This window comes from Morone saxatilis, unplaced genomic scaffold (assembly GCF_004916995.1).
Source record: "Morone saxatilis isolate NCDOM2014 unplaced genomic scaffold, NCSU_SB_2.0 Contig21, whole genome shotgun sequence".
Classification (NCBI taxonomy): Eukaryota; Metazoa; Chordata; class Actinopteri; family Moronidae; genus Morone; species Morone saxatilis.
The window spans coordinates 5,882,417-5,896,647 of NW_023339774.1; the positions used below are offsets into that span (position 1 = coordinate 5,882,417).

A 14,231-nucleotide genomic window follows, 5' to 3' on the forward strand; every position below is an offset into this window, starting at 1 on the left:
CAGACACTTGAGGCCGATGGAGCGGAGCGCCGGTAACCGCAGCAACAGCTTGGCAAATCTGTCACAACACACGGGACAAAAATTAGACACCAAGACAGTGTCACACATCCGAGAGGAAGAGGAAGAGATGGGGTGATGATGCTGAAGATAAACACGGATACCACAGAGCCTTTAATATAATGTGCAGCAGCCACATGTTGGGCCACTGCGCACTTAAAGTAATGGAATTGTTCGAAATAACTTGCTGATTGCTGATTTCAGACAGCAAGCGCAATCCGAAACTTTTAGTTTAATGGATAACATTTCTGTGAATGAAATTTGCCCACAATTTGAACACCTATACACATACAGACATTTAGGGGCCATGCAAATGATCCAATCTCACAAACGCCCACCTACTCCTGAACAGCTGGCGTTTATCAGGCTGAAACAATCGATTTACAACAATTTCGTGCCGTTAGGAGAATTTAGTCATGCGACTTGGAACCCCTCATACAGGTAAACCCAAAAAGGAAGACTGATTTTGGATAAGAATCAAAAAATGTTGCATGAGGCCCTTTTCTTTACTTATTGTCAGACCTATCTGGCATCCAAGCAGCTAATTGTCAGGAGAGCGCAGTGAGGTTACAACACACAAGCTTTAATCTCTGAACTTTTTTTCTCACTAATATAATACGCAATTTGTTCATCAAAAACGCCCGAAGAGAGTGACAAGAAAATCTGTATGAAGAGAGTGAGGAAGAGTGAGGCTCGCAACTCATACATAAAATTACTTTGTAATGATCTGATGCACACAACCCCCTTAGTCAGGTAAAAAAAGACTAATACATATATGCAGTACATCTGTGCAAGGAATCAATTGCATCTAATAACAGGGTGAACCCAAAGCTAGTGTACTGATAAAAATAATTGCTTATGTGGATACTGTACTTCTACTGGATGAAGGCCTGTGTGGATTGGAACTCAAGATAAATACGAGTTGCGAGCCACGCTCTTTTTCTTTCTTTATCTTTAGATTGCACAGTTTATCTCAGAACCAGCGTCTGGGGATGTGTACAGTCATTTCTGTGTTTGCATCCATACCTGCCAGGCTGCTCGGGGTACTTCTGTTTGCAGTACGCCTCTAAAGACGCGTACACTTTCTCTCTCAGAGCTTCTACCTCACTGGGGTTGGACAGACCTTTAGAGTCTGTGGAAACACACACAAAAGCAGTATTAAAAAATAATCAACAACAACAAATGTAACTGCTATGTCAGAGGGGACAAAATGTTTGTGCCTTTTTCCATCTACAAGTCCTGTATTTGAGGCCATTGAGCTCCTTGCAGTAGTTTATGATGGGGAGCAAAGCCTTACTAACTTACAAGTTGAGTTTTAACACTGCAGGCTCACTGTGGGCGTGTCACCACATTCTGGGTTAGTCCAATTAGGCCGTGCTAATTTAAGCTTCACTGGAGGACTCATTTTTGACTAACAAACACGTCATTGATTAACATTTCTGACGAACAAAGCATTGTACAACTGGTCAACAATGAATGAACATTTGTTGTCAGCGGCTGGACCCGACCGCACAGTGTGGGAAAGGAAGGACCGAGGGCCTTTTTAGCCTCGCCGTCCCCTCCTCCACCCTTTGCTTTCTCGGTCAGGCCAGTCTAGTGAACCCCTAATTAACAAGGGATCAGGCCGAGAAGTGAACCCTGGCCGGTGGGCCTGGATGTGGCCTGATCAAAATGTGGAACACAGAGGATCAGTGTGTCTGGGCTGATCCACAGGAGCTCCCAGAGGGATGGAGGGAGGCTCCCGCACTGAGTCATTAAAAACCTGGGTTACAGTCATGGGTTGGTTTAGTGTACTTCAGCGCCATGTGGATGAGGTCTAAATACAGAACAGCACGCTGATAGCAGGAGGGACACACGCCTTAGCAAGAGAAAACTCGCCAGCTTTCTTTGGCCTGACATTTGCCAGAAAAGGAAAATCACACGAGAATGTCATATTATAAAATACACAGGAATTCATTGCTTCAGTACGTTCATCAATCAAATAAGCACTGTGCCCGCTTTTCTTTTGGTTCTACCTCAGCGCTATGCAGAGGGGGAGCCATCAGTTTTACAAGTCACAAGCAAGTCTCAGTTTCTCAAGAGAAGTCCAAAGTCAAGTTCAAAGACAACAAAGGCAAGTCCAAATCTGTTCCCAATTGTTACGTTATATTAATGAGGTCAAGCTTAGTCACAAGTTCAAAACCTACAGGGGTAGTCCGCCCAAAATCTAAAATCTGACTATCAAAACTCTCCAGCTGGCTTGAAAGGTCGATGTAAAACATATGTAGCTTCCTTGCTTCTGAGATCACACTAGATTCAGTCATTTACAGGATCCCAGTGGAGCATAATCCTCTTCTCCATCCTTATACCAAGTACACTGTACACATATGGCTGAATGCACTGCTTCTGTGCCCTACGATCGTCCTTCTCGAAGCTAGAAAGCCCCACCTCAAGAGCTGTATTTATCCACATTTTGGTGAGAAAATATACTAAGACAACTAAAGATTGTTGCCATTGGAACAGATAATTCCAGCTGTGTCAATGAAGAAAACTACTAACTCTTTTTACAGGCAGCTGTCCAGCACGCTGAAGGAGAGTTTGATACTAAAAAACAGATTTTAGGTGGAGTGTCACAAAAGCTTCAGGTCATCTAATGAGTCATATTCTATTCTAGCAATATTAAGGTCAGTCAAATGTTGTTTTTCTTGGTTATAGCTGGAAACAGTGGCAGCCCAAAAGCACATTAAGATCTTTGGACTAGAATAAAAGTTCTGATTGTTCTCTCAGCGCATTCACACGCTGGAAATATCTGGTTTTGATGCCTAACATGTAGCTAGGAACCTTTTAGGCTGTTATTACATATTCGTTACATTTTACTTTCCCCTTCTGCGACAGCTTTCAGACATCTCCCTGACTGTCAGCTGATGGTTCAAAGTCGAATGGAAACTTGAATAAAAAGACAGTGTTAAACAATAAATGTTCTTTTAAAACCCACACATCTCCGAAAGAGCTAGTTTGCAGCTTCTTTCAAATGAAAGCGCACACGTAGCGATAGTTACCTGGGTTGAAAAGGACTATAGCTCGAAGGCACCCCAGTTCTGTCTTATCCATCTGCATGTCCCTCATCTTTGACACCAGCTCTGTGAGCACCCTGCACAAAAGAGAAAACAAATAAAATAAAGTTAAAGATGTGGCTCATTCGACATCGGGTTCTTTAATCCGTCTTGGCTACCAGGCTATTTTCGTGTTCTATCAGACAAACTAACGAGTGCCAGAAGAGTTAAGATCACAGGAAACCATTTGAGTCTAATTGGTACATTTTTGTAAATGACACACACACAAATATGGTTTAAATACTATCCAGCTCGAATCTATTTAAAAACAAATACACACAAGCACACTCTCAGCCCACATAGGCACAGTTAGATCAGTGGAAAGGTTTACAACCCTGCAAAGTAATTATATTTAGTACATGGTTTTCATAAAAGGAAAGCCACAGAGTAAACACAAGCTGTAATATAACACCAGCACTCCCACTGTCTGCGTGTGACATCACTGGTGGGAGTGTCAGCGCGTGGAGTCGCTCGAACTCCTCACCCCTCTTTGACTCGGTCACACCCTCTCCTCAGTCGCTCTTTATTTTCCCTCTCACTCCGTTTCTTTCTGCCCCCTCCAACTCACTCGGATAGTAAAGTCAATTGTGGCTCATTCTAATTCAATTTGCTCTGAGGAGGAACAACAGGGCTAGAAGAGGAAAAAAAAGAAAGAAAAAGAAACTGAAAAGACAAGACTCAAGTGTTTAAGATAATCAGTCTCTTCATTTGTGCAGTGGAGAGAGAGAGGAGTAGATAAAGAAACTATCAGTTTGCTGTATCTTAATGCTTGCCGCAGTTAATGCCCAGAGATGGAAGATATCCTGTGGCAGATGACTGAGCACAGAGGCTGGAGAAGAAGAAGGCTGCTGTTAATATGGGTTTGATGACAGCACCTGATATATTATCTGGTAAGATAAGCGAATGATTGATCACCGGCCCAGAATGGTTCAATATTTCTCAATAAAAACCTAAAAAAAATAAAAAATAAAAAACATACTGCTTGTATCTTTTTGAACTTCTCAGTTCAGCTCGAGGTGTGATGCTGCTGAACAGACACCGCAGACTCATGTGAGATTTCAGTCTGTCAGACAGCTGGAAAGTCAATAACGGTCACCAGGGTGGTTCGTGCACACACCCGACATCACAGTGAGTGACTTGCATGGATTTTTAGTTTTTATTTTTTCTCAGCAGTTCAGTGTTTCTGTGTGACCCCTAATGCACACGGGTGTACATATTTAATATACTGGAGTCAATCAATAGTTCCTGCGCTGCTTTCATAAAGCACGCTTGTGACTCCAGGGTTGGGTGTGATATTTCAGTAGAACGAACATTTACTATGCTGCATATCATGAAACCACTTTCTAATGAAACATCTGTATCAAATGCTGTTTGAAGCTGTGACTATTACTTTATAGATCACTAATGCAGCATTAATAACTTTTAAACTACTTAAAATACAAAGCAAGTTATCAGGCAGGAGTATATACACGCATACACAACCTAGCAAGCATCGTTATTAATGGCTTATAACTGATTGACGAATAATGAATTATTTATTATTGTCTCATTCTACAACTTCAAGTATGCCTAACATGTTACCAAGAAGTTTTTAATAGAGGTTGTACACATGTATAATTACTTATTAAATCATTTAACAATGCTTTATAGATGTGTAATAAGGTATTAATAAAGTTATCTTTTGAGCTACCTATAAAGACAAAGCTAATTATGCTGAAGGAGCATAACAATAGTTTGTTCGAAACCTTTCAACCAAAAACTTCTCATTATTAATGGCTTATTACTGATTGATAAAGTTACAACTTAATTATGCCTTAAATTACACCACTTTCAAAAAAGACATTACTACACTAAGGGGTGCGTACATTTATAATAGTTCATACATTATTTATTAATGCAGCGCAGTAAACAAAGCAGTAGTAAGCCATTAACTACCTTATACCCCAAAGACAGTTATGCTACCAGCCAGAGTTTCTTACATAATCCGGTAAACCATGTTGTCCTAAATAGGTTATTACTGACCTATTTATTTATTTATTAACCACTAATAAAGCCAGTTAGGTAGAATTCATAAACCACTTATAAGTTCTATTAGAAAACGGTATCTAAAATATTAAAAGTGGTGGCTGTAGGTTGCACCTAGTTTAAACACAATGACAAGAAAGTTTAGTAACATGGGAATAATGACCTGTCAAAGATGGCTCCCACTCCAGCACTATGGGCGCTGTTGCGATGGACGTGCAGCCCGGTCGCCAAGAGGATCCCATCTTTAATCGTTATCGAACGGTGCGAAAATGATGCAATGAGGAGTTCATTCCAACCTGCGGCAGAGATGGGGAGAGGGATCGAGGAAAAGTATGAAGGAAAAATCCCAGTACAAAAGTTCACACAGCATTCAAGCAAAATGAAACTGACAACAAAAGGGGGAATTCCAATGAATCAATTAAGCTGCGCAGTGAAAGCGTGCAGCTTTCTCAAGCACAGGCATCAGGTTATTACTAAGACATTTGAATCATGCTTTCTGAAGAGACAAGCGTGTAAAAGGGATGAACTGCGCCTGCCATAACAATAAAGACAACAGGCTTGATGTGCCAAAGCAGGGGCTTGACACAGAGAGCATCGAAGACACAGGACGCTGCCTTTTGAGTGACAGGGCTCCTTTAACTGTTCTGCCTGGCAACACTCGCCTCTTCTCCCCAGAGTTGAGTCGGGTATGAGAGGAGCCGGGACGCTTTTATCTGTGATAAAGCAGAACTAAAGCGGTTATTTATAGAAAACCTGAGAGCCGAGAAGAGACGAGCTCTCCAGAATAACGTCTCTCTCTGCTTTGCTGAAGTCTCTCCATCATTGTATGTGTGAAGGCTAAGGAATGATGGGGGGGTTTCTTTTTTTTCTTTCAAAGTATTAGACGAGTGTGTAGGCTAATAGCATTTTATTTTTCCTCAAGGTGGGTTTAGAATATAATGGGGTAATTTGGAGCGACAGGCAGGCAACAAGGGCAATGTGTTGGGAGAACCCGAAAGACCTTCCTGCATGTGATGTTGGTGGATGTAAGAGAAGTGACAGATGATTCACTGTGTGTTTTTCTGTTGCCGCTTCTGTGATCCTGAGCGGTTAGCTCGCTTGTCCACATACAGTAGATGCACACAGTGAGCCGTTGTGACCTTGGTGGATCTATCTCTTTTCTCAGTCATGTGACCAAGAGAGTTATTCATGGTTATGGCCAAATTAGTCTGTTCAGTTCTGTTTTGCTGAGATTTTTCTACCTAGATACTAGCTAGCGCTAGCAGTTCAGTGTGTCTTCTCATAGACGGTTTCAATGGCTGAGTTTTTCTGTCCATATTCTAACATCAATGTGTATCTACTATTGTATAGGATCATAAAAATTACACATTTTAACCAAGATTTGGAAAACAAAATGCTTGGCTGAATGCTACCAAAATAACTGCCATTTTATCTAAAAAGCAAAATGTTCACATTTGACTATTTTGAACAATAGTATATACTCTTCTATTTGCTCTTTTTTAACCTATTCTCACAACTGTGCTGTGCTGAATGGGCATTTCCTTCACTCTCGGTACACTACTCACACTCTCACTAGAGTACATATTATACCTTCAGCTTGTACAGTAGCTCCGCCAAACCTACCTATCTTATCTGTGTTGTAATCTGTCATAAAAACTGAAAAACATATGTATGGGTGTGCAGGGCCTTTAAAAAACTGCTTAAAACAGTATTAAAAATATCAATCTAGCTGTTTGTTCAAATAATAATGGCTAGATTCAAGTAGTATTGAAGCTTTTGCCAGAGTTTGTGTGCTTATTAGTACAGTATTTGATCTCAACTCCTGGGTGCCATGAATTTGTCAATTTCCTTTTTTTTTTTCATATGTGACTGAATCCACATATCTCATGGAGAGGTCATTATGGAATAAAATTATGATTAATGTCAGTCGGTTTGTGGAAAAATTGGTTTAAGCTAATTTTAACCTACCTGCTCGTAGAAGGATCACCTGGTCGTCCAGTTGCAGCTCAGAGAAGTGGGGGATCCTCTTGGCCCACTCTACCAGGGTAAAGAGCTGTTTGTCAGCCGCCTGACATATATTTGTCACTGGGTCGTTCGGCTGCAGGGAAACGGATACAAAACAGACACAAATCTGAAGGTTAGAAATCCAGGTAATGCATGAAATGAAAAGGTGTCATCTTTATGTTTTACAGCCTGTGGGTCTCTTTTGGCTGAGAGCCTGGAGTCAGGTCAAGCCACCTATCACCACGTGCACATTCACCCTTAGAGTGAGAACGTTTGACTAGTATGCTATGAATAATATCCTCTAAAGAGGAGCTGGTAGGAAGACAAAACAAACTGTGATTCTGTCACAGCTCGTGGAGGAAATACCTGCAGAGAGCACAACACTTTCACCGAACAGACTCTTTTCTTTGGGGACCTTTTAGCAGACACACAAATCAGCCTTTTGGACAGCTAGTGGAGCTCCAGAGGCCCCTCCTGACACTCTACTGACGCTTCACAACATAATAAGCGCTTAGGAGCTCAAATGGGACTTTATTACCAGACAAGGCAGGGCTTTATAACACTCAGCAAATGATTGTGTTTAATGATTATCCATATCTGTTCTGAGTAATACTTAAAATCAGTGTATGATTATTCTCAATGTAATATGACTGAAACAAAAGTTTGCTACATTATGTATCAAAAGCTAGTGTGCATTCATAGTTGGATAGTGTATCCATTTTTAGATTTCCAAGTACCTTCCAAGTAATACCTGTTCAGAAGAATAACTGACGTAATTTAAGGAGATCATTTCTGAGAAGAAAAAAAACATTGGATTTTGATAAAATAAAGAAGAAGCACTTCTTGGTAATGGAGTGGGCTGTCGCATTGTCCATTCAGTGCCCAAAACAGACACACTGCCTAGTTCTTCATGAAATAAAAAGGTGCAAGTGAACCAAAGACAAAGCTACAATCATTTTCTTTTCTTTTAGATCTACTTTGGGAAGAGATGGAGGATTGTCAGAAGTAGGATTGGCTACAGACAAGGACACATTTATTATTTCAGTGTATGTTATGTAAGACATTGTGCATATGCTTTTAAGAAGCCTCTCTTCTCTTAGGGGCTTAAATAGTTGAAGTGTTGCAGTGAACATTGTAGATATACTTTGTAAGAATTCTCCATTAAATGTAAAAATGTCTTCAATTGCAAAACACCTACCTCTTCAACCCAAACCCGTATTTCATTAGTATTTAAGTTCAGCTCCCTTGGAATCAAGTAAACCCGTATTTACCAATGAAAAAGGCTGCTGACTGGGTTTTAGAACCTACATTATGGTCTAAAAGCTGTTTTCTCAAATGTTTTTTCTATGCCAGGAATTACACTCTGGTCCTTACAATTGTTGAATTATTTAATTTACTCAGAGTGTTTCTTTTCTTGCCCTAAAAATTAAAGCAAACTAGTCAACTTAACAGAACCTGAACCTGAAGAATATGGTATGTAAATCATAACTGCAGATGAGACAATCATTTCAGTGTGCAACTGAAATGCCAGTCCAAAGACTGCCTGTCCTGTCCTGTTACATCAGATTGGGAGGCATGATTCTTTAACCAACAGGGAGTTTGTGAGCAGTGGTGGAATACTAATGCAACACACGTGCAGTATGACTTATTCTCTAAAATGTAAATCCATGTGGGCAGGGGGGAAAAAAAATCCCAAACAATACTGTCAACCTCTGACAATTACTCGTCATCATCCCAGGCGTACATATCCCTCGATATGCTTGTGTATAAACAAAGACTTTGTGCACATGCTTTGCATAATTTTGAATCAAGTCAACATCCTTAAATTCCAAGTATCCCTGTGTGAACTCACACTCCGACAAAGACAGTCAGCAACTTCTCCCCAACTTCCTTCTCCAAATCCCACCAATCGATGCTAAAAGCTCTGAGGATCCCGACATCAACTGCAGCTCTCAAGAGAAGATTAGTTCAAGATGAAGGGGAAAACATCCCTCCACTCACATTCTCCTCTTATAATATGCGGGCCAAAGACTATCCCTTCCTCTCCTCCACGTTCCCTCCCTACGGTGTGAAACTCACACTGACTGCAGAGTATCACAGATATGAAAAACGTAAAGCAGACACAAAGCCTACACTGTTTTGAGAGCTGCAAGTCTTCCTTTTTTTTTTCCTTCGGGGGGAGAAAGAAAACAGGCATCCTATGAATATTTCAGCATCTGATCTCCGTGGGAGACGTGGACGGCACAGCTCAGCGCGACACTTTTCGTGAGCTGCACTTCCTCTCAAAAACACATAAACAGATTCAGCTAATTCTTTCCAAAGGGCAGCCCCAGCCAAAACAAAGAAAAACCAAAAGGGGCTTCAGTGTGCGCCACAGTCGAGCCACCCCTCATAAGAATACAAGTCCCAGGGTTCTCGTTAAACATGGCAAGCCTCATGAAAGTTGTATGGCTATCTTAGCCGTGTTTACACTGACCTGGTTTCTTTGCCTCAGTCTGCGGAGATGACAGGGGAGAGGAGCTTACACTCTCCAGCAACAATCCTCAGGCGTCACATTACTGTACTTACTGTTCAAGTCACAGGCAGCATTTAGGATGTTATCGGGCCACAATGGAGGAGCCCTACTGTGATCTGTGAGAGAATATCATTAACCTCCACCTGGGAATTACCTTGCAACTCAACTGTAAGAGCTACTTCTTTCACTGTAACGATAACAGCAGACAAATAGGAAGCAAATAAGTGGGAGGACCCTCGGACAAAAAGTGAAACTTGAGATAGAAGGTAAGAGAAGAAATTTGAAGTTACTGGATTTTAGCCCCTTCAGCAGACTTTTTTTAAAAGCCAGCCACAAACAACTCTGTCTTCAATCCCAGCAAATCAAAGGGTATAGCCACGCACACACCAACGCCATAGTCGATCATCCCAGCAACTTAGAGAAATGCCAGGCTTGCATACTGTCCTATGAAATTTTTATCACTTGAGAAGGGGAGACGAAAGATTTGCCTTTCAATTTTTCATTATTCTGCTTGAACCAGACTATACTAGCGTGACAACAGGGAGAAAATTGGGTACTCATACAGATCAGTATGAAAATGAATTAGCCAAGTGTCCCACTTTTTTTACCGCCCTCACGTTGGAGCGTGGATAGATCATCAGCTAATCATCTAAATAACAGCAACGCTTCCTGCCTTAAGTTCAGGGAAAAGATAAGGAACTAAACCTTCACATACATGATTGCATAGATGGTAAGCAGCCATCCAGAAATGATACAAAGACAGAGATAGAGAAGGAGAGACAGACAAAGAAGTAAAGAAACACCCCCAGGATTAGTGAAGGAGAGCACCCTCCCTCCTCCTCCTCCTCCTCCTTAAGAGAAGTCGTCTCCTTGCCCTACTAAAGGCAAATTACTAACGCCTGTTTAACTCCTGTTCTAGGTCACCATGAGATAAACACACTTTATTCAGGTTGGCCAGACCCCGGCCATTAGAAAGTGGCGGTGGCCTATTCATGATGTACAGTCATTGCCTGGGCCCTGTGATCAATTATAGCACGGGGCAGCAGATCTCAATAGGGGGGGGGGGGGGCTGTGAGGTCTCTGCAGAGGGACCGAACTCCAGGGAAAGGGGAGTGGACAACCTGCATGCCGATGCTCTACTGGGCTCTAGTTTGGTTAAAAGGTCATTTCAAAGTGAGGTTTTCTTGCTTACTCCTACTAGATACTTTCAGTTTTATTTGCCCAGGTTTTAGATACAGTAAGTATTTCTCTCTTCCCCCAATTAATTTACTTTTTTCCCCCAGTTTTCGCCATTTGGAATACCTAATGGCCTTTGCACTGCTGTCCCTGTCACTGCTGTTGGACTGTGGATGGCTGCAGACAGACCATGTGCTCCGTGTCACATGGCATCACCAGCCACTTGTTTCCAACTGCCAGCGGTGAACATCAGCAAGAGGGCTTAACCAACCAGTTGCTAGTGTGAGGACAACGGTTTTCCAACATGGCCACCAATCAAACTGTGCATCTTAGCCGTGGTGGACAGAAACTGCACACCTGCCCCACCAGAGCACGCCTCTGAGTATCTTGAGATCTCTGCTGCCACTCTAATACAATGGAGGTGAACGGAGTTTTGTTAGTAGGGCTAAGAACTCAAAAAGAGGAACTCAAGAAGAACTCCAAAATGATGTTCAAAACACTCAAACCTAAATTCCTTCCAGCTCTAATGTATAGGGGTGGCAGCCAAGTTTCAGAGGAACATTTTAAAACCAATAACCCAAATCATGGGCAATGCTTGATACTTGACCTGTAGGTGCAATGCTCTGAATTTGGTAAAGTGACCCTTTAAATATGAAAGAAACGTCTTGGCAGCAGTATTTACAAAAAAAGCATAATGCATAACTTAAGCAATGTTCAAAGAGATATTGAGGAAATGATGACGCATCAAGTGATCACCAAATATGGTTCAAATCAACATTATATATAAATAGGGAGAGTTTCTTCTATAAATAGATTTCACGTTAAGGTAAATACATTTCATTAGACCAAACGTTTCATACTTAAAACAAACAAACACAGTTGTGTTTCTACTGTAATTACAGCTTGAGCAGAGTCAGGAACTTGGACAATGATAACGTCCTACTATGATTCCACTTTAAGTTGGAAAAACAAAAGTCTCAGCCCTGTACATCCGTATATCAGTGCTGTTTTCATCTCTCCTCAGCAGGCAGCGGGCATCGAGGGACTCCCCATGGCTGAGCCCAAACATACTCAGTGCATTAGTGTGTCTGAGCTGCCAGCCGTTCCCCGGCGACTTCCCACTCTTTCTCCGTCTCCCTAATGTCAACGCTCATCTCCTACGTTTCCATCTAGGTCCCCAAAATAGCTCCCATTTACTCACATAACAGCCTTCACATTTCTACCTTTACTTCATAGGACATTTCCCTCCCCCTGAAGCAGATGAATCCCAGAAGAAGCCCTCTCTCCTCTCTCCCCCTCTTTGCTTCAGTCAACCCCCCACCTCCTTTGCTAGGCTGCTGCACAGCTCCACTCTCTCATGTTCCAGCAGAATTCCTGAGAAAGCTGAGGCTTTGTGGGATGCTTTCAGGAACGGTCTGCCTGTTGCATTATTCATCACTTTTAGTCTCCTCTGTGTCAAAGACAGCCCACAGTGCCCAGCTGATACTGAGGCAATAGATGAGGAAACTCACAGCTGAGTCTAGTAGCTGATACAAGGCGAACAGGTAAACCAGCGCACTTCATTACAAGCAGTCACCTCCAAAGGGACTAAAAAAGGGAGGACAAACAGTAATCACACCCAGAATTCATCAACATATTTACCAGCAGGGAGCAGGGTGTTGATAAACTTCCTGACTGTCAATCTTAGACTTAGACTTTATTACTGGAAACAAAGAAAATATAAGGCTTTTCCAATAGCATGTACTGATTTTAACCTACATGACAATTCTAACTGGACAATGAGTACCATATTAACACTATGAATGACAAAACTGCATCATGTGCTCAGATGTCAGTATGCAGATTCATTTTAAAGTGTGCTGTTTCTGAAAGATATAAGAGCTACTTGCAGCTAGAAAAAAAAAATAGAGAAAATAAAAAATGTGGACACTGTTGGGACAGCTCCAGTGTGATTTTGGAAAGCGGAAAATAAAGTGTAAGCCATAACTCTGAAGAACATTTTGCTTTCCTTTCTATAAATCTTACTGGCAGTAGACTTGGACCCAGTTACAGTTTCAGTGTCTTATAGGCCTATCATTACATATTAGCAGAAGATAATGCATTAAGTTCTTCCATACTGACTACAAAAACACTATACTACAGTGTAGTGTATACTGGATATAGACACACTTTAAGACTACTTATAACATGTGGGTAATTAAATGTAATTGATTAGAAATACATGGCTTTAACATATAAACAACTGGACAAAGTCTCACATATATGAAAAAATTGTAGAAGAGAGAAACAGACTAGGGCGTGTCTTGTACTATAAACTACGCATTTCACTTCATCGTTTGTTGTTTTTTTTACCTCTAACCCCCCATAAATATCCTTTCTACCAGGCCAGCAATAATACACAACGAGGTGTTCTGATATCTGAAAATAGCAGGCATGTGTGATAAACGTAAGTCGATTATTTTCTCAATCAGCACACAGTGTTTTATTGTGCCTACACAATGGCCACAGTCAAAAAGAGAAGCTGTGTTCAAATGATCATCCATTTTCATTGTTAATTTGTAGTCAGGTTGAGTTTATAATGGGTGAGAATGGAAACTAACAACCATTCAGTTAAATGCAATACCCAAAAAAATGCATGAGCAACTACGAGAGAAAACACGGTCCTCGAACTAAAGAAATCACCCACTGTGAGTATGTGTGTGTATTTGTGCGCCACATATAGTCATGGACATGTACACAAAGTGATGACACAGTATGTGAGTGTTTGCCAAAGCACGTATAAAAATACCAACTCACCGAGTTAGATGGCACACCAAGGTTGGTCTCAATGTAGGTCTCGGTTTTGGGTTCCACCGCCTGCTCGGCCTCCAGGATCTTCTCCACGGGCATGTCCTCGTTGGCGCAGCTGGTGGACTCCACCTCGTTCTCATTTCTGTCCTTGGCTCGTTGGCGCTCCTCCTGAACGGCTGCATGTAACAAAACTGGTTCCGGTCACTACTGCTGTTTTTTGTTTTGTTTTTTACAATGTCAACATGTGTTTAGGAGCACATGTAAGCTCAAAGAAAGATTCAGGATTGCAAGCCTACATGGTTTTATAAAATGTTAAAGGTGCATTAATTAATGCTTTTTATGTTGACAATTATTTAAAGGACTGTTACTCATAGTGACAAACTCACAGAGAATCATTATTTATTTGTTTTATTTAGCCTCTTTTGGCTAATTGTTTTGGTTTTACAACACAATTACTGTGGCTGTTTTCAGCAAAGATATGGTAGATCGATAGTGCTCTACAAGCCCAGAACCAAATTGCAGACAAAGTCAGCTACTAGCTGATGAGGAGAGCAGCTAAAGAGATATTTTTC

General features: G+C 41.3%; 1 protein-coding gene across 1 annotated transcript in view; it reads right to left on the reverse strand.

Moving 5' to 3' along the window:
- The window catches only part of rxraa (retinoid X receptor, alpha a), a 96,098-nt gene that overhangs the window by 528 nt on the left and 81,339 nt on the right, over positions 1-14,231 (reverse strand). The window contains exons 6-11 of the mRNA XM_035668273.1: positions 13,666-13,835; positions 7,143-7,272; positions 5,338-5,470; positions 3,096-3,187; positions 1,084-1,189; positions 6-58 (exon numbers count right to left, since the gene is read on the reverse strand). Coding sequence (XP_035524166.1) covers positions 6-58; positions 1,084-1,189; positions 3,096-3,187; positions 5,338-5,470; positions 7,143-7,272; positions 13,666-13,835 — 684 coding nt within the window. The remainder of the gene's footprint in view (positions 1-5; positions 59-1,083; positions 1,190-3,095; positions 3,188-5,337; positions 5,471-7,142; positions 7,273-13,665; positions 13,836-14,231) is intronic.